Genomic DNA, 24,829 nt, shown 5'->3' on the forward strand with positions numbered 1-24,829 from the left:
ATCCTAACCGACCTACGAAGGAGGCCGGATCCGTGGAGGCCCATGAAGTATCCGGATCCAGCGTGACATAGAAGGAAGGAGGATCCTTGACGTACGCGGCAAGGCTTTGTGCCATAGTTAGGCAACTTGTATTCCGGCTAGGACTCTCCGTGTAAACCCTAGATCCGGGCGCCTATATAAGCCGGATCCCGGGAGCCCTAGAGGCACAACCACAACTCATTGTAACAACGCGAAAACGCCCAGATAATTCCAGACAAGCAGCAGTAGGCCCTGTCATCGTGCAGGTGTTCCGAAGCTGGGTAAATCGCGTACCACCGTCCCGTGTGCACTCCGCCCTATGGCCCCTACTTCTTCTCCCCCTCGTGAGGATCCCTCCTCCGAGGTACCGTCGATTAGGCAACGACAGATACGTCTCCAATGTATCTATAATTTCTTATGTTCCATGCTAGTTTTATGACAATACCTACATGTTTTATTCACACTTTATAATGTTTTTATGCATTTTCTGGGACTAACCTATTAACAAGATGCCACAGTGCCAGTTCCTGTTTTCTGCTGTTTTTTATTTCAGAAAAGTTGGTTTACAAATATTCTCGGAATTGGACGAAACAAAAAGCCACAGCCCTATTTTCCACGGAGTGTTCCAGAAGACCGAAGAAGAGTCAAGGAAGGTCAGCAGGGGGCCCACCCCATAGGGCGGCGCGGCAGTGGGGCCCCCGCGCCGACATGTGGGGAGGGAGCCCCCTGGCTCCCCCGACGCTGCCACTTCGCCTATTTAGTCCTTCGTCTCCGAAAACCCTAGTACCGAGAGCCAAAATACCAGAACAGTTCCAGAGACGTCGCCGCCGTCAACCCTATCTCGGGGGGGGGGGGGTCAGAAGATCTCCTCCGGCACCCTGCCGGAGAGGGGAATCATCACCGGAGGGCTCTACATCACCATGCCCGCCTCCGGACTGATGCGTGAGTAGTTCATCCTTGGACTATGGGTCCATAGCAGTAGCTAGATGGTTGTCTTCTCCTATTATGCCATCATGTTTAGATCTTGTGAGCTGCCTATCATGATCAAGATCATCTATTTGTAATGCTACATGTTGTGTTTGTTGGGATCCGATGAATATGGAATACTATGTCAAGTTGATTATTGATCTATCATATATGTGTTGTTTATGATCTTGCATGCTCTCCGTTGCTAGTAGAGGCTCTGGCCAAGTTGATACTTGTAAATACAAGGGGGGGTATTTATGCTAGATAGTGGGTTCATGCCTACATTGAATCTGGGACAGTGACAGAAAGTTCTAAGGTTGTGGATGTGTTGTTGCCAGTAGGGATAAAACATCAATGCTTTGTCTAAGGATATTTGTATTGTTTACATAACTCACAGTACTTAATGCAATTGTCTGTTGCTTGCAACTTAATACTGGAAGGGGTGCGGATGCTAACCCAAAGGTGGACTTTTTAGGCATAGATGCATGCTGGATGGCGGTCTATGTTCTTTGTCGTAATGCCCTAAGTAAATCTCATAGTAGTCATCATGATATGTATGTGCATTGTTATGCCCTCTCTATTTGTGAATTGCCCAACTGTAATTTGTTTACCCAACATGTTATTTATCTTATTGGAGAGACACCACTAGTGAACTGTGGACCCCGGTCCATTCTTTTACATCTGAAATAAAACCTACTGCAATCATTGTTCTCTTTTGTTTTCTGCAAGCAGACATCATTTGCCACACCATACGTTTAATCCTTTGTTTTCAGCAAGCCGGTGAGATTGACAACCTCACTGTTAAGTTGGGGCAAAGTAGTTTGATTGTGTTGTGCAGGTTCCACGTTGGCATCGGAATCCCTGGTGTTGCGTCGCACTACACTCCTTCACCAACAACCTTCACATGATCTTCGTCTCCTACTGGTTTGATAACCTTGGTTTCTTACTGAGGGAAAACTTCATTTGTTGTACTCATCATACCTTCCTCTTGGGGTTCCCAACGGACGTGTGCTTTACCGTCACAAGCAACAATAACTTTTAAGATTGTAGATGTGCTGTTGCTACTAGGGAGAAAACAACAATGTTTTATCCAAGGGTAATTCTATTGTTTACTTTACACACATTGCTTAGTGTGATAATCTGTTGCTCGCAACTTAATACGGGAAGGGGTTCGGACGATAACCGAAAGGTGGATTATTATTCATAGACGCAGTTGGATTACGGTCTATGTATTATGTTGTAATGCGCAAACAAATCTCCTAGTAATCATCTTGTCATGTATGGTCGATATTCTGTCAAGTGCCCAGCTGTAATTTGTTTACCCAGCATGATATTTATCTTTATGGAGAGACACCTCTAGTGAACTGTGGACCCCGGTCCTTTCCTTTACATTGATAAATTCAACCACTACAATCCTGCTCTGTTACTTACTGCAAAGCTCTGTTCTCTTTAATTACTGCAAACATCTCCTTCCACTCGATACATTTAATCCTTTGTGTTCAGCAAAACTAGTGAGATTGACAACCTCACTGTAAGTTGGAGCAAAGTATTTTGGTTGTGTTGTGTGTAGATTCCACGTTGTTGCTGACGCCGGTAGTGCGCCTGCCACTAGTCAGCTAGCAGCACCTTCAGAAGTCACGCATTTCCCCTACTGGTCGATTAAACCTTGGTTTCGTACTGAGGGGCAACTTGCTACTGTGCTCATCATACCTTCCTCTTGGGGTTCCCCAACATTGTGAAGTCGGCGTTACGATAAGGACCATCAAGCTCTTTTTCTAGCGCCGTTGCCGGTGAGAATGAGGATTTCTGCAAGGGGAGTCTCTCATCTCCAATCTCTTTACTTTGTTATTGTTTTGCTTAGTTTATTTTATTTTCTATTGTTTGCTTCATTATATCAAAAACACACAAAAATAGTTTCTTTCATAGTTGTCTTTATATGAAAAACACACAAAAATAGTTTCTATTATAGCTATTATTTATGTTGCTTAGTTTAAATTTTTCTAAAATTATATCCACTAATTATCTTGTCATTGAATGTGTAGTAAAAGGATGAATCACGCTTGGGCGATCACTGCTAAAACTCATGGGAGCAAGGATTGATGTTGGGGAACGTACCATGACTTTCGCCTTCCTCACCAGGTACTTCTCATTGTTTGCCTAAGAAAAAGAGTAAAGGTAGGAGGCGCAGGCGCAAGGCTCCCACCAATTATGATGTTGATGCTTCTTCACTTGATAATACTTGATGATCGCTCTTTTTCTGCGCCTAGTGATACGTCTCAAACGTATCTATAATTTCCTATGTTCCATGCTACTTTTATGACAATACTCACATGTTTTATACACACATTACATCATTATTATGCATTTTCCGGCACTAACCTATTGACAAGATGCCGAAGCGTCAGTTCCTGTTTTGTGATGTTTTTGGTTTCAGAAATCCTACAAAGGAAATATTCTCGGAATTGGACGAAATCAACGCCCAGGGTCTTATTTTTCCACGGAGCTTCTAGAAGACCGAAGAGCATACGAAGTGGGGCCACGAGGCACCCAGACCATAGGGCGGCGCGGCCTGCATGGGGCCCACGCCGGCCTATGGTGTGGGGCCCCTGCGCCGCCTCCAACTCTGCCCTTCCTCCTACTTAAACTCTCCGTCGCGAAAACCCTATCACCGAGAGCCACGATACGGAAAAAGTTCCAGAGACGCCGCCGCCGCCAATCCCATCTCGGGGGATTCAGGAGATCGCCTCCGGCACCCTGCCGGAGAGGGGAATCATCTCCCGGAGGACTCTACATCACCATGATCGCCTCCGGACTGATGTGTGAGTAGTTCATCCTTGGACTATGGGTCCATAGCAGTAGCTAGATGGTTGTCTTCTCCTCATTGTGCTATCATGTTAGATCTTGTGAGCTGCCTATCATGATCAAGATCATCTATTTGTAATGCTACATGTTGTGTTTGTTGGGATCCGATGAATATGGAATACTATGTCAAGTTGATTATCAATCTATCATATGTGTTGTTTATGATCTTGCATGCTCTCCGTTGCTAGTAGAGGCTCTGGCCAAGTTGATACTTGTGACTCCAAGAGGGAGTATTTATGCTCGATAGTGGGTTCATGCCTCCATTGAATGCGGGACGGTGGCCGAAAGTTCTAAGGTTGTGGATGTGCTGTTGCCACTAGGGATAAAACATCAATGCTTTGTCTAAGGATATTTGTGTTGATTACATTACGCACCATACTTAATGCAATTGTCTCGTTGTTTGCAACTTAATACTTTGGAAGGGGTGCGGATGCTAACCCGAAGGTGGACTTTTTAGGCATAGATGCATGCTGGATAGCGGTCTATGTACTTTGTCGTAATGCCCAATTAAATCTCATATTACTCATCATGATATGTATGTGCATTGTTATGCCCTCTCTATTTGTCAATTGCCCAACTGTAATTTGTTCACCCAACATGCTATTTCTTATTGGAGAGACACCACTAGTGAATTGTGGACCCCGGTCCATTCTTTTACATCTGAATACAATCTACTGCAATCATTGTTCTCTACTGTTTTTTGCAAACAAACATCATTTTCCACACCATACATTTAATTCTTTGTTTACAGCAAGCGGGTGAGATTGACAACCTCACTGTTAAGTTGGGGCAAAGTATTTTGATTGTGTTGTGCAGGTTCCACGTTGGCGCCGGAATCCCTGGTGTTGCGCCGCACTACACTCCGCCACCAACAACCTTCACGTGGCCCTTGACTCCTACTGGTTCGATAACCTTGGTTTCTTACTGAGGGAAAACTTGCTGCTGTACGCATCACACCTTCCTCTTGGGGTTCCCAACGGGCGTGTGCTTGACGCGTCATCAAGACTGTTTTCTGGCGCCGTTGTCGGGGAGATCAAAACACGCTGCAAGGGGAGTCTCCCACTTCCAATCTCTTTACTTTGTTATTATCTTGCTTTACTTTATTTTATTTACTGCTTTGTTTGCTTTCTATATCAAAAATACAAAAAAATTAGTTACTTGCATTTACTTTATTTACTGTCTTGTTTGTTTTCTCTATATCAAAAACACAAAAAATTAGTTACTTGCATTTACTTTATTTAGTTTGCTTTATTTACTATTGCTAAAATGGGTACTCCTGAGAATACTAAGTTGTGTGACTTCACAAGCACAAATAATAATAATTTCCTATGCACACCTATTGCTCCACCTGCTGCTACAGCAGAATTTTATGAAATTAAACCTGCTTTACTAAATCTTGTTATGAGAGAGCAATTTTCTGGTGTTAGTTCTGATGATGCTGCTGCCCATCTTAATAATTTTGTTGAACTTTGTGAAATGCAAAAGTATAAGGATGTAGATGGTGACATTATAAAATTGAAATTGTTTCCTTTCTCCTTAAGAGGAAGAGCTAAAGATTGGTTGCTATCTTTGCCTAAGAATAGTATTGATTCATGGACTAAATGTAAGGATGCTTTCATTGGTAGATATTATCCTCCCGCTAAAATTATATCTTTGAGAAGTAGCATAATGAATTTTAAGCAATTGGATAATGAGCATGTTGCTCAAGCATGTGAAAGAATGAAATCTTTGGTTAAGAATTGCCCTACCCATGGACTGACTACTTGGATGATCATCCAAACCTTTTATACATGATTGAATTTTCCTTCGCGGAACCTATTGGATTCAGTTCTTTGGAGGTACTTTTATGTCCATCACTTTTGGCGCCGCAACAAAGCTTCTTGATAATATGATGATCAACTACTCTGAATGGCACACTGAAAGGGCTCCACAAGGTAAGAAGAAACCTTTGGGGAGGATTGATAATGTTCGCATTACGGTTAACAATAACCTTGTCCCCGTTGATTTTGTTGTCTTGGATATTGAATGCAATGCATCTTGTCCCATTATTTTGGGAAAACCTTTTCTTTGAACTGTTGGTACTATTATTGATATGAAGGAAGGTAATATTAAGTATCAATTTCCTCTCAAGAAAGGTATGGAAAACTTCCCTAGAAAGAGAATGAAGTTACCCTATGATTCTATTATTAGAACAAATTATGATGTTGATGCTTCATCTCTTGATAATACTTGATTCACACTTTCTGCGCCTAGCTGAAAGGCGTTAAAGAAAAGCGCTTATGGGAGACAACCCATTATTTTACTTCCGCACTTTTGTTTTATATTTGAGTCTTGGAAGTTGTTACTACTATAGCAACCTCTCCTTATATTTATTTTATTGCATTGTTGTGCCAAGTAAAGTCTTTGATGGTAAGGTTGATACTAGAATTGGATTACTGCGCAGAAACAGATTTCTTGCTGTCACGAATTTGAGCAGCCCCCTCTGTAGGTAACTCAGAAAAATCTGCCAATTTACGTGAATGATCCTCAGATATGTACGCAACTTTCATTCAATTTTAGCTTTTTCATCTGAGCAAGTTAAGTGCCCCTAAAAAATTCGTATTTACGTACTGTTCTGTTTTGACAGATTCTGCCTTTTATTTCGCATTGCCTGTTTTGCTATGTTGGATGGGTTTCTTTGTTCCATTAACTTTCAGTAGCTTTGTGCAATATCCAGAAGTGTTAAGAATGATTATGTCACCTCTGAATATGTGAGTTTTTGATTATGCACTAACCCTCTAATGAGTTTTTTTTGAGTTTGGTGTGGAGGAAGTTTTCAAGGATCAAGAGAGGAGGATGATACAATATGATCAAGAAGAGTAAAAACTCTAAGCTTGGGGATGCCCCCGTGGTTCATCCCTGCATATTTCAAGAAGACTCAAGCATCTAAGCTTGGGGATGCCCAAGGCATCCCCTTCTTCATCGACAACTTATCAGGTCACCTCTAGTGAAACTATATTTTTATTCCGTCACATCTTATGTGCTTTACTTGAAGCGTATGTATGTTTTTATTTTTGTTTTTATTTGAATAAAATCGGATCCTAGCATTCTTTGTGTGGGAGAAAGACACGCTCCACTTTTGCAGACGAACGGGTGTTCTTAGCTTTACTTTTAATGTTCATGGCGAAGGTTGAAACTGCTTCGTTCATTATTATTTGGTTGGAAACAGAAAATGCTTCATGTGGTAATTGGTATATTGTCTTGAATAATTTGATACTTGGCAATTGTTGTGCTCAAATAGATCATGTTTAAGCTCTTGCATCATGTACTTTGCACCTATTAATGAAGAACTACCATAGAGCTTGTTGAAATTTGGTTTGCATGATTGGTCTCTCTAAAGTCCAGATATTTTCTGGTTAGGTGTTTGAACAACAAGGAAGAGAGTGTAGAGTCTTATAATGCTTGCAATATGTTCTTATGTAAGTTTTGCTGTACCGGTTCATACTTGAGTTTGCTTCAAACAACTTGCTAGCCTAAAGCCTTGTATTGAGAGGTAATTCTTCTCGTGCATCCAAAACCTTGAGCCAAAAACTATGCCATTTGTGTCCACCATACCTACCTACTACATGGTATTTCTGTGCCATTCCAAAGTAAATTGCTTGAGTGCTACCTTTAAAATTCCATTCCTTGTCTTTACAATATATAGCTCATGGGAAAATAGCCTTAAAAACTATTGTGGTAAAGAATATGTAGCTTATGTATCTTATTTCTTATAAGTTGCTTGTTGAGCGGTAACCATGTTTCTGGGGACGCCATCAACTATTACACCTTTGTTGAATATCATGTGAGTTGCCATGCATGTTCGTCTTGTCTGAAGTAAGGGTGATTTATCATGATCAAATGGTTTGAGTATGCATATTGTTAGAGAAGAACATTGGGCCGCTAACTAAAGCCATGAATCATGGTGGAAGATTCAGTTTGGACATCAATCCTCAATCTCTTATGAGAATATTATCTATTGTTGAATGCTTATGCATTAAAGAGGAGTCCATTATCTGTTTTCTATGTTGTCCCGGTATGGATGTCCTAAGTTGAGATGTATCAAAAAAGAGAAATCAAATGCGATTTATCTCCTTGGACCTTTGTACAGGCGGCATAGAGGTACCCCTTTGTGACACTTGGTTGAAACATATGTTATGCAATGATAATCCATGTAAATCCAAGCTAATTAGGACAAGGTGTGAGCACTATTGGTATTCTATGCATGAGGCTTGCAACTTATAGGATGTCTTATGCATAACACATATGAATTATTACTACCGTTGACAAAATTGTTTCCATGTTTTCAAAATAAAAGCTCTAGCACAAATATAGCAATCCATGCTTCCCTCTGCGAAGGGCCTTTCTTTTACTTTATGTTGAGTCAGGTTACCTACTTCTTTCTGTCTTAGAAGCAAACACTTATGTCAACTGTGTGCATTGATTCCTACATACTTGCTTATTTGCATTCATCATATTACTTTGTGTTGACAATTATCCATGAGATATACATGTTGAAGTTGAAAGCAACTGCTGAAACTTATATCTTCCTTTGTGTTGCTTCAAAACTTTCTACTAAGAATTTATTGCTTTATGAGTTAACTCCTATGCAAGTCTTGTTGATGCTTGTCTTGAAAGTACTATTCATGAAAAGTCTTTGTTATATGATTCAGTTGTTTATTCATTATCTTTACCATTGCTTCGAATCACTTCATTCATCTCATATGCTTTACAATAGTATTGATCAAGATTATGATAGCATGTCACTTCAGAAATTATCCTTGTTATCGTTTACCTACTCGAGGGCGAGTAGGAACTAAGCTTGGGGATGGTTGATACGTCTCAAATGTATCTATAATTTCTTATGTTCCATGCTACTTTTATGACAATACTCACATGTTTTATACACACATTACATCATTATTATGCATTTTCCGGCACTAACCTATTGACAAGATGCCGAAGCGCCAGTTCCTGTTTTGTGATGTTTTTGTTTTCAGAAATCCTACAAAGGAAATATTCTCGGAATTGGACGAAATCAACTCCCGGGGTCTTATTTTTCTACGGAGCTTCCAGAAGACCGAAGAGCAAACGAAGTGGGGCCACGAGGCACCCAGACCATAGGGCGGCGCGGCCTGCATGGGGCCCGCGCCGGCCTATGGTGCGGGGCCCCTGCGCCGCCTCCAACTCTGCCCTTCCGCCTACTTAAACTCTCCGTCGCGAAAACCCTATCACCGAGAGCCACGATACGGAAAAAGTTCCAGAGACGCCGCCGCCGCCAATCCCATCTCGGGGGATTCAGGAGATCGCCTCCGGCACCCTGCTGGAGAGGGGAATCATCTCCGGAAGACTCTACATCACCATGATCGCCTCCGGACTGATGTGTGAGTAGTTCATCCTTGAACTATGGGTCCATAGCAGTAGCTAGATGGTTGTCTTCTCCTCATTGTGCTATCATGTTAGATCTTGTGAGCTGCCTATCATGATCAAGATCATCTATTTGTAATGCTACATGTTGTGTTTGTTGGGATCCGATGAATATGGAATACTATATCAAGTTGATTATCAACCTATCATATGTGTTGTTTATGATCTTGCATGCTCTCCGTTGCTAGTAGAGGCTACGGCCAAGTTGATACTTGTGACTCCAAGAGGAGTATTTATGCTCGATAGTGGGTTCATGCCTCCATTGAATGCAGGACGTGTGAGAAAGTTCTAAGGTTGTGGATGTCTTTGTTGCCACTAGGGATAAAACATCAATGCTTTGTCTAAGGATATTTGTGTTGATTACATTATGCACCATACTTAATGCAATTGTCTGTTGTTTGCAACTTAATCTTTGGAAGGGTGCGGATGCTAACCCGAAGGTGGACTTTTTAGGCATAGATGCATGCTGGATAGCGGTCTATGTACTTTGTCGTAATGCCCAATTAAATCTCATATTACTCATCATGATATGTATGTGCATTGTTATGCCCTCTCTATTTGTTAATTGCCCAACTGTAATTTGTTCACCCAACATGCTATTTCTTATTGGAGAGACACCACTAGTGAACTGTGGACCCCGGTCCATTCTTTTACATCTGAATACAATCTGCAATCATTGTTCTCTCTTGTTCTTCGCAAACAAACATCATTTTCCACACCATACATTTAATCCTTTGTTTACTGACAAGCCGGTGAGATTGACAACCTCCTTTGTTAAGTTGGGGCAAAGTATTTTGATTGTGTTGTGCAGGTTCCACGTTGGCGCCGGAATCCCTGGTGTTGCGCCGCACTACACTCCGTCACCAACAACCTTCACGTGCTCCTTGACTCCTACTGGTTCGATAACCTTGATTTCTTACTGAGGGAAAACTTGCTGCTGTATGCATCACACCTTCCTCTTGGGGTTCCCAACGGGCGTGTGCTTTACGTGTCAACAATTACACGTGAAGACATGGCGACTTTCGCTAGTTGGTTGCAAGCACATCTCATGAATGACAACACTGTTGGAGATCAGCTGTACATGTTAGCTAGGACACCATCTTCGACTATATTGACTTACCAAGATACGAGATAAATAGGAATATATTTTACACGACCGCCCAAGATAAAAAGAGAACCAACCAAAATAGTGGTGTCTGCATTGATGCAACAAACCATCATGGCCAAAAGGACATGTATTATGGCTACATAGAGGAGATATGTGAACTCGACTATGAACCTTCTTTTAAGGTCCCTTTGTTTTAGTGCAAATGGGTCAAGTTGACAGGAGGCGGGGTTCAGATAGACAAGTTGTACGGAATGACAACAATATGTCTCAACAATTTTGGGTATAGAGACGAACCATTCTTCCTAGCCAAAGATGTGGCTCAGGTTTTCTATGTGATGGACATGTCTACCAAACCGAGTAAAAGGAAAAATAAGAAAATAGATACATCATAGATGAGCCAAAGAGCCACATAGTTCTTTCAGGGAAAAGAAACATCATGGGAGTGGAGGACAAAACAAACATGTGTGAAGATTACAATATGCTTAATGAAATTCCACCTTTCACAGTGAACAGTGACCCAAGCATCCTGTTAAATAAGGAAGATGCTTCATGGTTACGACGCAGAGGAAAACACCAACACTAGATGGGAAGTTGGTGATGTGTAATGTATTCTACGTTTTATGTAAGTGTATGTAATGTATTAAACCTTTATACCAGGAGCATGCTTTCCGAGGACCACCAAGAAGGCTTCATAACCTTTATGTAACTGTATGTAATGGGAGGAGAACCGACACCCTAAACCTTAAATCCTAACCCTAAAACCTAATCTTCACCACCAACTCTCGCTTCCCCTTCTTCCTCTTTGCCAACTCAGGCAACCCAAATTCAAATTCGAACACTTTTCATGTTATAAGTTTAGTTAGATTATAAAAAATGCAAAAGATATGAGTTAATGCATTTTTCTTGAAAATGGAAAAGTAGATAATAGTTTGAATAGTTAGAACAATTATTTTAGAAAACATAAAATGTTTTTGGATTACTTATCCAATGTCAAACACTTTTCATGTTGAAAGTTTTGTAAGATTATAAAATATGCAAAAGATATGATTTAATGCATTTTTAACTGAACATTGAAAAATAGTTAAAAGTTTGAATAGTTAGAATAACTATTTTAGAAAATAGAAAATGTTTTTTGATTACTTATCCAAATTCAAACACTTTTCATGTTAAAAGTTTTGTTAGATTCAAAAGTATGCATAAGTTATTTAAAAATTCATATACAAAACACTTCTTAAATATTTAAAAGGATGGTAGATAAGAAAATACTAAACCAAAAAAAGTATCTTTGCTTTTGGTTGGTTCCACTAACCGGGACTAAAGGTCTTTTGGCGCGCGAATTGTAGCGGAGGCCGAAAAAGGCCCCATTGCTTTCCACCGCGATCGCAAAAGCATTTGTAAGTCAATATGGAGTTGTTGTCAGGGACAAGATCCCGATAGCTGTTCGAGAATGGAATGAGCCATCAAAGCTGGAAGATGGAGTTAGTATTGCCCACATCAGATCTAAAAAAGGCCTTTGGGAATCGCTTATGTCACATTTTACCCTACTAGTCTTGGAGACTGAAGCGCCCACATAAGTCATGAGGTTGAAAGTCAAGGAGTGGACTCTTAAGAAGATTGCCACCCAATTCCAGAACTTCAAGAAAAGATTATATCAAAGAAAAAAAATCTCCAAAATTCACTGGACCACTAGAGAAGCAACGGGGTCACTGGGACGAATTTGTGAAGTACAAGGAATCGGAAGAAGCTAAGGAACGGTCAGAAAAGAATAAGAAAAATGCTGCGAAAAGGTACTTTACCATAATCTGGGGACAGTTGGCTACAAGACTTCCATTCCTAAGTGGGATGAAGCTAAGGCTACCATGCGCGCTGAAGGGATCACTCCGACTCTGAGATGGTTGGTCAGGAGGATAAGAAATTTCCGACTTGCGCATGGGTCATCGTCGACCCAAAAACAGGGTAGCTTATACACAATAAGGAAACAATTGTTGTAACAATCAAACAGGTTCGGGAGGGGTTGTTCCATCTGACGGAGCGAATGCCGAGCTGACAAAGGCCACGAAGAATAAGGAACACCAGGACGAAACGAGGCTTTGGACCTTACATTCCGTGGAAGATTGGGTTTTAGGGAACGATGACACTTATAGAAGCCGTTCGAGATCAAAGAAGTAGCGACATGATGGCTGCACAAGTTAGAAAGGGCTGACTTGGAAATGGATGACATGGTAAAGGAGTTAAAGAAGCACATGGGCAAGCAAGGGGCAAGCTGTTCGGTGCGGCAAGATCATGGGTTCGATAGTGCCGGAAACCCATCTCGGTGAAAAGCAGCGTGGCTTCCACGGGCTCAACGTGATAATGCACATGTTGATGATGCACCGATGGATCGCTATCCCATGGATGATACCTGTGAGAAGACAAATTGTGAGCTACATCGGCCAATGAAGAATATATCCATGAGGGTGGCGACCGGATTTGCTTTAGCTTGTGAACCTTCGGCTTCAGAAATTAATTCCGTTTTCCAAGATACCTCTGGATCTTGAATTGTACATTGTCAATTTATAGACATGTTTCTCTCCTATTTTCCTTGTTTCTTCTTGTCCGTCACTTTCACAGAAGGGCTAATTTTTTTCATCCTCTATATAAACACTCTGGTTGAGTTGGGGACACAAAACCATTTCTCTTCACATTACATGTTGCTTGTAGAGGATAGGAAGATTAAACCACTTAATTCTCTGAGAGTTCGATCTAAACCCTCGAGTCACTCTTGTGGAAAAAATCACCGTTGCTGCATTACTCTGCACTTGGAGTCCCAACACGTTGGTATATATATGTATGCGGTTCCGTTGCAACCAATAGCCTCTCCATACGAAGACGGAGATCTGGTGTGCCAACAAGTTGAAATTTGGTAAACAAATTGGTTTCTTTCTTCATCTCTTTTACTTTCATCACTTATTCAGTTTTGTTTATCTTATATAACTACCATCGGTATTGTACGTCTTGAGGCTCTAGACTTACTCTTCTCTTGTTGACTATATTATTTTTCTCAACATGTTCTTTCTTTACTGCTCTATTTACTCGTTTGAAGACTTAGATTGATCTATGTAGCTCTGTTTTTCCATGGTCATCAATCTTATGGTTTACTCATCATGTTCATACTTTGAATATAAAGTGTCTGCTTGAAACTTCCGCATTTGTTTATTAATTTGCATATTTTTTTCTCAACTCCTAGTAACCCCCACTACAGTCGTCATATCTGATCTTTCAGTTAAGGTACATGAAGAGAACTCTAAGGATGATCATGTTAATATGCTTAAGGTATCATTTGTCAACAATCATCAATGAGCATTATACTTTAATATAATTCAAGCATCATCAAAGACTTGTCGGTGTAATTTCATTAAAATAGGTGATACTTTATAAAATAAGATCAAAGTATATTAAGTAACAATTGAAATATACATGATGAAATGTTGGTTTTGCGATGCAAATGTGAATATCATGCATTGATACCTGTTAGTATGGGCATCATTTTACATCTATATGGATATCTTCTTGGGTAGTCGGCAGTCACCTTTATGGGTATAGATATTACATTGTTCAATTTGTGTGTAACCTGACCTATTGCCATATTTGCACGAGGCTCTATGTTATTTCGCGTCGTAGAATTAAACGTTCGGCCAAACCTATAATTAGAAAGATATAATACTCAAACGTTGAGATATATTTGGCGAGCACATGTGTCGCGCATGAGACTCCAGCATAAGGCATACCGCCCCTCCTTTCGGTATAAAACGCGCATCGATGTAGTCCATCGGCTCTCCAACCCCTCCCCCTCTCAAGAGCTTGCTATCGGTGTACCATGATCGTTCAGCCCCCTCTCGGCTGTCCAATCCCTCCCTCCGCCCCCCCCCCCCCCGCCCCCACCCACCCTCTCAATAGATTCCTACCGGTCTAGTCAGCCCCCTCCCCTTGCTCCGCACCAGCATCGTTGGCAGCCTTTGCACCTCTTGCATGGACAATCGGTTGCGTTGTTGGCTACCACCATCACCCTGGGGTAAGAGAAAATGGTGAGTCGGCTAGATCTAGAGTTTCACTTTGTTATTTTTGTGAATTTTTAAGTGCTAAGATGAAGTTCAAAATTTCTATACTTGGAATTGGTTTGAATTAAAATCACATGACAAATTTGATGCATAATTGGTTCACGTTAAGTTTAGAGATCTGTAATTATTGTATAAATGTCGCAACTCTTTCATGTTGGAAGAGCTAGTAATAGATGTAACTTGACCAATGGAGAACTGCTCGAGACACGGTCACTACAAGTGGACCCTTTCGTGGCCCCACTTATATTGTTTGATCACCGAAGGATAAGTAGAGGCATACATAATTATATCTTAGTCACCAATATTGCGGAATTAATTCCTGCCAAACAATAGTTTTTAAATCATTTGCTGCCATCACACAATAATGTTGGAAAGTTATTTTCTTACAAACAATGTTGCAGAAATTAATTTCACGATATTGTTTGGCATAAAATAATTGTGCAACATTACTATTTGGTAGCCTCGGTTGATTTCACAACAATTGTTTGGCAGAAAGTAATTCCGCTCTAAGTGGATAATGATGTGGAATAATCTGTACAAAAAACAAATTTTGAAAATATTTGCTAGTGCTGAAAAATAATGTTGCAAAGTTAGTTTCTTCCAAACAATGTTTCATATAAATTGCACAACATTCTTTGGCTGAAAAAATTATGCAAATATATCTTTTGGTAATAGGGAGTAATTTTGCATCTTTTTTTGGTAGTAAGTAATTTCACATCATTATCTTCAAAGAGCGGAATTAATCTGTACCAAAGAATTGTTGTGATATTAATTGCTACTACCAAATAATAATGATGCACAATTATTTTCTACCAAACAATATTACAAAATTTATTTTATAACATTTTTTGGTAGAAAGTAATTGTGCAACACTAATGTTTGATAGCAGAAAATAAATTTGCAAGGGTTATTTGGTAGGAATTAATTTCGCAAAATTAGTGATTAAGAGGTAATTAAGTCTGCATCTACTTATCCTTTGGTGATTAGATTATATAAGTGGGACCACGAGGGCTCCACAATTCGTGACTTTGGGTCGAGGAGTCCGCCATTAGTCAAGTCACATCCTTCCTCCTCCCGACATTTCCACCATCCCAACCCTACCGCCTCTAGATACCAGAAAGGTGAAGCTGATGGATCAAGTTGGTGGCGGTGACATTGGCCGTCTTGACACTATGCCGCTGCAGCATCGCAGAGACACACAATGCGGTTGGCCTGGCTGCAGAGTTTGATCATGAGTTCGTGATGTTGCGCCACGATACCCGAGAGAAGATGTAAGCTCTTGTTTCTTTCATGTGCTTCAATTCGTATGAATAGAAGTTCATTAAAAATTGATAGTTTTGAGTGATCGAATGAACATTAGTACAGTAATAAATCATTGGTTAGTGGTTTTAATTACATGCTATAAATATTAGCAGTATCAAGTTTTATTGCTTCGGAATTTCATTCCAAAAATTACATAAGTGGTCTACATACTATCGAAGTTAATAATAACTCCCATGAAGTTCATTATGGATTACATATGAATTACGGAAAATGGAGGGTGAACTTCAGTTATCTTCTATGTTCCAACATGTTATTTAAGTTGTCTGTCTGAAGGTAATATGAAGTAAGAGGATAATTTTCTAATTTGGTACTTGTTGTTGAATTGATAGATTTGAGTATTTAGGAAGGAGAACAACGGATCCTACGTGGTGGCCAAGACTGCCGGATCTAGCGAGGCGGCTCGAGGAAATCTTGTTTAGAAGATACCCAAACAAGGTGTTGCTCTCTTCCTTCTAGTAGTAATATTTTAGATTCGGTTTTCAAGCAATCAAGTCCCTTCTCTGAGCAAAGTAAATATTTCCGTCTAATCATTTTAGCTATTGATATTTTGTGGTTGTTTGGGCAGAGGGATTACCATAATATGAAGAAGGAATCAAGTGAGCTACACTTCCTGTTTGCTCTCACGATCTTGAGTGCTCAGCACCAAGAAGTTGAAGAAAACCAGCAATTATTAAAGCATATAGCATTTTCCGGTGGGTATGGGACGATGACTCTGACACAAGGTGTCACGCAAGGTGCAAGTGAAAATTCTGGAATTTCTTACGTACCATACAACATGGGTCCTTCAGTTGGTGCAAGCTTGGTTCCACCGAGTACTAACATGGGCACCTCCCAGTCAGGTACGTATGGTTTTACTGAAATTGTGCTTATATCATGTACTTAGGAATGTGTGACTAATCTTGATAATATTTTTGTAGCCATTAAATAGAGCTGTAATCCAATAGCCAGCATAATATTTTCCCTTTTACTAACTTAGTTTCTTTTGCCTTGTTTTCTTTCTACAAGCTCACAATGAGCATGTGAACACAGAGTTATCTTTGGGAATGAACCCTACACATCACAGCTCGAGAGTGTCCAACAACAATCATGTAACAAGAATGGTAGACACATCTGAAACCAACAGAATTTTGGTAAGGACTCTACGCTATATATACATTACCAATACCATATGTAGTGGGTACTAGCCCCCTAAGGCTCCACTTAAAAACTGCAGTCCATGGTGTCGCCGCCACCTCCTGTAACTGTGGAGGAGGTCCCAAACGAACCGAAGTTCATTTGCCCAGTCTGCTTACACGAAATTGTGGACGCTTCATCGACTATCTGTGGCCACATCTTCTGCAAGGAGTGCATTAGGGCCTCCATCAAGGCTCAGAAGAAGTGCCCTACCTGCAGGACGAAGCTGAACCTGAGAAACATCCACCGGGTCCACCTTCCGACGATGGACTGAACTGATCCAGCCATTCTGGACACAGTGGAGCCTCAGCACCCGGCCCTTTTCCTTGCTGCCATCGTGATGATGTTGTATTGCTATCTGATTTGTTCCCCTCAGTAGTATAACAAGCGATGTTGCTGCTAGAAGTTTTGAGACGTTGTTACCATACAAATGCCCGTAGTGTTTTGTTGTGGAAGCCTGTGCTTGCTACTTTGTAATTCGTGCGCAAAGAAATATCCAATATTTTTCTGATGTTGGGAGTTTGTAAGGACTTTTCTTACATGAGTTTGTAATGCATTTTGTGATGTCAGTTTCCATATATCGTACAGAATTTGGATCGTATGGGTGGTCATGCACCTAAATTCAAGTGAATGTCACACCTTCGCGAGCCTTAATATGCGCAACACTGCCATATGGATCTGTGGATGTCACAACTCACACCTTCATGGGTTTTGAACTAATCACCTAAATCCAGGCTAAATTCTGTTTGGGGCCAATAAAATAAATTATGACTTTATCAAAGGATCCCTAGTACCAATACGGCGTCCATTTGAATCCGAATGGCATATGAAACCTCCCCTTCATACAGAATGAAAACATAATTTGACTATTTCTTAATGCTATCTCTAACAATTAATATTTGTATGCTTTAAAAATATTTGGTGATTAAATAAAACTAGGGAAAAAAATCTAAGAGAAACATCTTGTACGTTGGAGAATATCATATATTTGTTGGTGCTTCTTGAGCACCGAGTCGCGATTTTCAGGATGAAGCCTAAAGTTTGATCTTCATTGGTTGTACCTGACAATGATCTTAGTTATGCCATTGTTTTGGAAACTCGGCCCTTCTTCAGGATAAAAACTCAAGATCTTCGATCAGACGACGATAACGCTTGTGCATCGTAAAAAGATCGTATATAGTACAAAATTATAGAGATAACACGTCACTTGACTAAGAATTAATTAATTCTCATTTGACTGAGAATTATACATACCCTATATAATAGATATTTTTATAATTATCTTTGATAGTTAATACTTTCATTATGTTATGAACCACTGGTACTATTCACTAAGTAAACATGCGGTGAACAATTAAAAAAAAGTATGTTCGTCGATGTGAAAATACCATCTAGAGACCGACAAAAAGCATACATCTTTTTTTACCCTCTTTTCCAACAAGAAATTATAAAAGGTGATTTCCGTAAAAAGACTAATATGTGGTAAATAATAAAATGCTAAGAAATATTACCTCCCTTCCGAAACTTAAACCTTATTAGAAATTAGCTTTCAAAAAAGGATTTTATTTCAAAATGGAGGTAGTATGTGGCAAAATGTACTAACTAAAAAAGTGAAAAATTTAAAAATATAAAAGCATCTTTAGTCGCGTCCTCAAAACGAGCCAGCTTCGCTTTCGTCCCCCTTCATCCTCTGGTGCTCGCGTGCCCTCTGCTCCTTCCGAAGCACAAAATCATGTGCCGGGCATTCTAGCACCTCTTCAAGGGAGCCTCTACCGCTCGGCCTCCATGAAGAGGCGACCCCCTCCTCAATAGGCGCCTCTTCGACAGAGATTCCGACGATGCGGTCATCCTGGAGCTTCTTCAATGACTCATGACTAAATGATGGTCTTCTGCTCCGCCTTGCGCTCCCTACGGTTCCGGCCCGTCACTCCCGTCATCCAGGTCATCGTCCCCCTCACACTCTTCCTCCTCCACTGCTACATTTTCCTCCGCCACTTGCTCCGCATCAGCCATGAACTGCACGTCGAGGTCGATGATCTCCTCTATGTCAGCTCCAACTCTCCCCCGCATTCGATGTTCGGCAGAGCCGTTTTGCCGACCGTATGATCTCCAAACGACCTCCCAAACGGCCATAAATGGCAATATAAAATCATAGTTTTGCATTAAAAAGTTCAACAAGGGAAGCTGGTAAAATAGTTTTTGAACACATAAAACTAGGCCCCTCCTTTGAGCATCTACAAATGATCCACTAGATCGTCTTGCAGTTGGTGATGAGTAGTTGAGTCTCAGATTTCTTGACGCATGGCAAACGAAGTAGGTGTCGTACTCCCTGGCGGCCAACACAATCTTCATAAACATCCTCCACTTCATCCTGAAACGGCGCCAAATGTCACTTTGTCGTGCAACGGTCATGAGAAAAGTAGTCGGCATACAACATGCCGTAGCCCTCCAGCCTCTGCCTCGGCTTGCTCTTGCGCTGCCCTAGGCTCGAGCCTCTACGCCACGGCTTCAAATCCCGGGCGTACATGGCTAGGAGACAAGAGATAATCTTCATATTGGCCTCTTCCTCCAGCAGAGCGGCGACCATGTCCTCGTGGTCCGAATCCATGCCAAGGCAAAACGCCGAGCACCACACGGGTAGATGACCACGAGGGGCTGGAACTATTGGCAGACTCCTCTAGACAGTGGAACTAGGGCCGATGGTCGGCGAGGAAGTCGGTTGCTCGACGGCCCAGCCTTCTCCAACGGTGGGAAATGGCGGAGGCGAAGATGCGTGGTGCGGGCGGGGATCTGGTGGGGTGGGTGGGGAGAGGGGCGAAATGGAGTTTTTCTCTACCATCGCCGACAACATTGGCCGCCCGCGTTTCTATTCCATCTCCCCACCTTGTGGGTTGGATGCGGCCCGCGAGCCAAAAATAGGCTTTGGGAGAGGCGACTGGACAAAATCGGCTTGGCTCCCCCGTGCACGCCAATTACCCATGCACAACTAGGTTCGGGCTAGTGAGTGAGGGTTGGGTGCGGCCCGCGAGCCGAAAATAGGCTTTGGGAGTGGCGACGGGACAAAATCGGCTTGGCTCCCCCGTCCCCGCAAAGCCGTTTAGGGGGCTTTGGGGTGGGTGTGTGGGTATGTGGGGAGCGAAGATGATCTAATGTTTGAATTATTTATACCCCTGTGACACAAAGACGATTAACTAAATATATATACGTCTACGTTTTTTTGAATTGATCTTATAACTTAAATAGGTATGCCCAAGAATATTTGTGGTAGACAATAATTTTCACAGCCCGTACCCAATGGATCTAATATCTGATCATGGATATTATTGCTATATGTAATATAACATATGTTCTGAAAAATGTGATATGTCTCGGTCAATTTAGAACTTTTAAAATTCCAGAAATGATTTCGGTTGCACTTTGTTGGCAAAACAATATAATTATACTTATTTGGCTAATCCTAATTTTATCTAACACACTAAGATATGTTTAGATATATTTTATATCAGATAAAGTTGGGATATATCCAGACAGGGTGAGAAAGTAGCAAATCTCACAAATTAGCTGCCCCATTTGGAAGTTTTACCGTGTGAACTAAAAAGGGTCCGGCAGCAGAGCGTGCGGCAACTCCAAAGATTTTCAGGAAATAGGCCACCCTTGGTCAAGTCTCCTCCCTTCTTCCTAGTTCCTCCCGCCTTCCTTCCCCAATTCCCCAACCTCAAGTCCCAACCCTCGCTTACCACCGTCTCCCGCCGCCGTTCGCCGCCGTTCGTTGTCCGCCTTTGGATTCACCCGCTCTCCTCCTCACTCACTAGCCCGAACCTCGTTTCTGGGGTGCCCAGCCCCACTGCCCTCTGGAACCTTCCCTGTGAACGGCCGCCGCGTGGCGTGCCTGTACGGGCGGGGAGGCAAGCGGTACGGATGGATCGTGCCAGCGGCGTTGGCGGCGGCGGCGGCGGGATTACTCCGCTCCAGCAGATGCCTGATGCTGTGGGCCTCGCCGCAGCGGCTGATCCCCAGTTCGTTCTGATGCGCAACACTATGCGCGAGAAGATGTAAGTGGTCATTTCTTTTATCTTCACCAGTTGAACCCAATAGAAACTTACCAGCTATAAAACTTACTAGTATATGGAGTGAAATCGTTAATTGTACGCCCTAAACAATAGAATCAAGTATTATTACTGCTTTATTTCATCCCAAAATTGCTGAGGTGGTCATATATACACTATCAAAGGCATTGACTTCCTACAAGTTTTACATGGGCTAGCACATAAATTCTAGAACTTTGCGGGTGCAGTTTAATCCACTTCTCAGTTCCCCGAATATACATATAGTGTCAAACCTGTTGTTGAGAATCTGATATGAATTACGGAGATAGCTTTCTTTAATTTGATACCTTGTTCTTTGAATTGGCAGATTTGACTACATAGGAAGGAAGCAAACGTCGGCTGACTGGCGACGGAGGCTGCCAGAACTTGCGAGGCGGCTTGAGGAAATATTGTTTAGAAAATTCCCAAATAAGGTTCTGCTCTCTTTCCTTCTTCGTTTCTATCATTGCCTTTTCTAGCAATCAAGTACATCTGGAGCAAAACTAAATATTACTGTTTCATCATTTAAGATGTTGATATTTTCTGGCTGTTTGGGCAGAGTGGGTACTACAGTATGATGTTGGCACCAGTTGAGCCACAATTGCAGTATGCTATTAAGTTCTTGAGTGCTCAGAACGCACAAAGGCAACGAGACCTGCAAATCTCAAGGCAGACTGCATCTTCCCCTGGTATCACACAAGGCGCAAGAGAACTTTCTGGAGTGTCTTACATAGCACACAACATGGGCCCTTCCTCATCCGGTGCAGGCATGGTCCATCAGAATGTCCACATGGCTGCCTCGATGCCAGGTGGAGATTGTTTTTGTGAGCCTGTGCTTATTTCCTTTCGGGCTGCATACAGAGTGACTTAACTAGCAATTCTTCTCTAGGCATGTTATGGGCTTCTAGCCTAGAAATCCAATAGCCAGCATCATATTACACAAAAGTCAACAGAACATTTTTTAGAGTCTAGCTTGCGTGTTTGATAAAAGTCATCCACTTATTAGTTGTTATATGCTAAGATAGTTCCAAGTAAAATGTTTGCCTGGAAGATCCATTATCAGAAATTAGCATTATATATTTTGTATGACTTACTATCAAGTAGAAATGTGATACCACATTGTTCAGACTCACAACATCTGTTAGTATCCATGTATATTATTTCCAAATTAGAAAAATGACTCTGTACTATATAAAAGGAGTCCTATATATATTCAGTCTTGAAGTTTTATGCTCCATACATATGTATATTTATTTCAGAGTGAATTCCACTTTTTACTCCCTGTTTTGACCTTTTTGACACTAATTACCCTATTTAGGAAATTTTCATCCAAATTACCCCATTTAGCCGAACTTGCCAATTTTCACCCAAGGCTGCCGTTTATTATTCATTCCCCACATCCATACCCGTACCCTCTTGTCTTGGGCAGGGTATGGGTAAAAACAAAATATCCATTCACATCTGGGCATGGGGAGGGTAATTATACGGTTATTCGTTAATTTATCCATACCCACTCACGTCATGGCCGCTTTCACTATTCGTTAATTATACGAGTCGCGCATGAAAAACGGCGCTGGTGGCTGCTTTCTCTGCGTTAAATCACGCCTGCTCCCTGCTGTTTCCGAAGGCCACCATCAAACTGCTCCTTTCTTTGCTTATCCACTGGGTATGATGTACCCATCGGACAATACCCATTCATTTTGGGTAATGGGGAAAGCAAGCTTGGCTGGTTATGGATAAATCTGGGTATGGACACGGGCGTACCGCCGTACCCAAACCCTCCCCAACGGCTCCTTTATTTTCACCCCTTCTAAAATTTTGTGAGCACCTTAACCGGTGGTCCTGACTGTCAGGTACACATGGTGGTCATGTAGGCGATTTTTCTTCTTGTGTTTCCCCTTGCGGTTCTTTTCTGGATCTGTGCCTAACGGGGATTTCACGGTTATCGGGTATGGATAGTGGTAACACAGACCCATCCCCACCTTACCTAATGGGGAGAGTTTGCCTCCAATAAGACCCCACGGGGATAAAGTACTAACCAAAACCGTCCCCTAATAGGTGAATTAACCACCAGGGATCGGGGAATGGGGCCCCATTGCCAAATTGAGGTGGGACTATTATATGGTGTTTTTATCTTCATTTGTATGCATGCGGGGTGCTTAGCTGTAGTATTGTGGTTACTTTGGCTGAATGCACCTTGCCGTGTTTGAGAAAAACTCTAGTGTCATGACCTACAAGTAACCTGTTGTGGGCTAGCGTTTCTACAGAATCTGAGAGTTCAAATTTTTTTCCATTCATCGGCAAATACGATCCTAAACTTTCAGAAATACTCTAAGGTCTCAAATGCTTATAGGATGGAGAAACAAATGAACAAACTGGAAAGTGAGAAACAAGCATACAGTACACAATTATACAGAGGGAAGAGATGAATATTTAGTACTAGTTTGTCGCCTCTGGCCTTTGGCTATCATTGGCAGTCACCTTGGCAACTCCTTATTGCGTCGACTGCTACGTGCCTACGTCGTCCAAGTCCTATTAAACGAATGATGCGAGAGTAAAACCCAAGAAGAAAAACTGTCTATGTGGCCTCCACGTGTATCTGGCAGCCGGGATCCACTGGTCAAAATGCTCACAAAATTTTTGAAGGGGTAAATGTTGGCACAACTTATGCTAAATGGGGTAATTAGAATGAAAATCTGCTAAATGAGGTAATTAGTGTCAATAAAATCAAACTAGGGGGTAAAAAGTGGAATTTTCTCTTTCTTTTATTTCCTAGTTTGCACTGTAAGACCGAAAGGCTCGAGAGGAGCCTGGCTTTATATTAATAAGGCCAAACGGCTGAAAAACTAGCATATTTTCACAACACCATAGCACACAACACAAGGTTATAAAGCCTATTTCAGACATGGGGATAACAACAAAGCACAGGCCTACCGCAACCAAAGAAGGACTGCTCCTGCTGTTATACCATAGTTCTTAGTTTGCTTTTATAGATCTTATTTCCCTGTTATTAACTTAGTTTTGTTTCCTTCTTTATAGGGGAAGCTCCTGCTGAGCATGTGAACACACTGCTATCTCTGGGGATGAATTCTACACATCACGGCTCGAGAGTGTCCAACAACAATCCTATGATAACCATGGTGGACTCTCACCTATACTTTGCCAATACCATAAGATAGTATCATAGTAGTTACCAGTTCCGTAAGTTATCGTTTTAACACTTCAGCCTATGATGACGCAGGCATCCCCTGCACCTGTGAAGGAGGTTTCAAAGGAACCAAAGTTCAGCTGCCCAGTCTGCATGAACGAGCTGGTCAATGCGTCATCGACCACATGCGGCCACATCTTCTGCCAGAAGTGCATCTGGGCCTCCATCCAGGCTCAGAGCAAGTGCCCTACCTGCCGGAGGACGCTGAGCCTGAGTGATTTCCACCGAGTCTACCTACCGATGTTGGACTGAACTGATACAGCCATTCTGGGCGCAGTGGAGCCTTGGCACATGGCCATTCTCACCCACTGGCATTGTGTTGATTCTATCTCAACTCTTCTGCACAGGGATATCATCACCATCCAGTTCCCTCCAACAATCTAATAGGCAATGCTGTTTGGCAGTTTTGAGATGTTGTTACCATCCCAAATATGCACCCGTAGCACTAAAGAATACCATACTGATTTGCTGGAACTCTGTGCTTGCTACTGTGTGATGTGTTTGCGAAGAAATATATATTGGTACTGTTAGAGGCATGTGATGT

The 24,829-nt window shown here is 41.7% G+C and overlaps 2 protein-coding genes across 2 annotated transcripts; both read left to right on the top strand.

Moving 5' to 3' along the window:
- Positions 1–3,100: 3,100 nt before the first annotated feature.
- LOC127340247 (probable histone acetyltransferase HAC-like 1) lies at positions 3,101–17,266 on the top strand. The gene is made up of 6 exons (XM_071827630.1): positions 3,101–3,123; positions 15,681–15,767; positions 16,149–16,254; positions 16,385–16,667; positions 16,825–16,949; positions 17,033–17,266. The coding sequence occupies exons 1-6, from the start codon at positions 3,101–3,103 to the stop codon at positions 17,264–17,266; spliced, it is 858 nt and encodes a 285-aa protein (XP_071683731.1).
- Positions 17,267–20,609: 3,343 nt separating this feature from the next.
- LOC127345370 (probable histone acetyltransferase HAC-like 1) lies at positions 20,610–24,821 on the top strand. Its single transcript, XM_051371847.2, has 5 exons — positions 20,610–21,044; positions 21,406–21,511; positions 21,637–21,886; positions 24,117–24,217; positions 24,319–24,821. The coding sequence occupies exons 1-5, from the start codon at positions 20,911–20,913 to the stop codon at positions 24,535–24,537; spliced, it is 810 nt and encodes a 269-aa protein (XP_051227807.1). The 5' UTR covers positions 20,610–20,910; the 3' UTR covers positions 24,538–24,821.
- The last annotated feature ends 8 nt before the right edge of the window (positions 24,822–24,829 follow it).

The sequence above is a fragment of the Lolium perenne genome, chromosome 3 (assembly GCF_019359855.2).
Source record: "Lolium perenne isolate Kyuss_39 chromosome 3, Kyuss_2.0, whole genome shotgun sequence".
Lineage (NCBI taxonomy): Eukaryota > Viridiplantae > Streptophyta > Magnoliopsida > Poales > Poaceae > Lolium > Lolium perenne.

Bases quoted from the DNA above. Each gene is read 5' to 3' on its own strand.
- LOC127340247 (XM_071827630.1), top strand. From the start codon at position 3,101: ATGACTTTCGCCTTCCTCACCAG. The intron at 3,124-15,680 runs GTACTTCTCATT...ATGCCGCTGCAG, and splicing joins ACTTTCGCCTTCCTCACCAG to CATCGCAGAGACACACAATG. The intron at 16,950-17,032 runs GTAAGGACTCTA...TAAAAACTGCAG, and splicing joins CTGAAACCAACAGAATTTTG to TCCATGGTGTCGCCGCCACC.
- LOC127345370 (XM_051371847.2), top strand. From the start codon at position 20,911: ATGGATCGTGCCAGCGGCGTTGGCGGCGGCGGCGGCGGGATTACTCCG. The intron at 21,045-21,405 runs GTAAGTGGTCAT...TTGAATTGGCAG, and splicing joins AACACTATGCGCGAGAAGAT to ATTTGACTACATAGGAAGGA. The intron at 21,512-21,636 runs GTTCTGCTCTCT...CTGTTTGGGCAG, and splicing joins TTAGAAAATTCCCAAATAAG to AGTGGGTACTACAGTATGAT.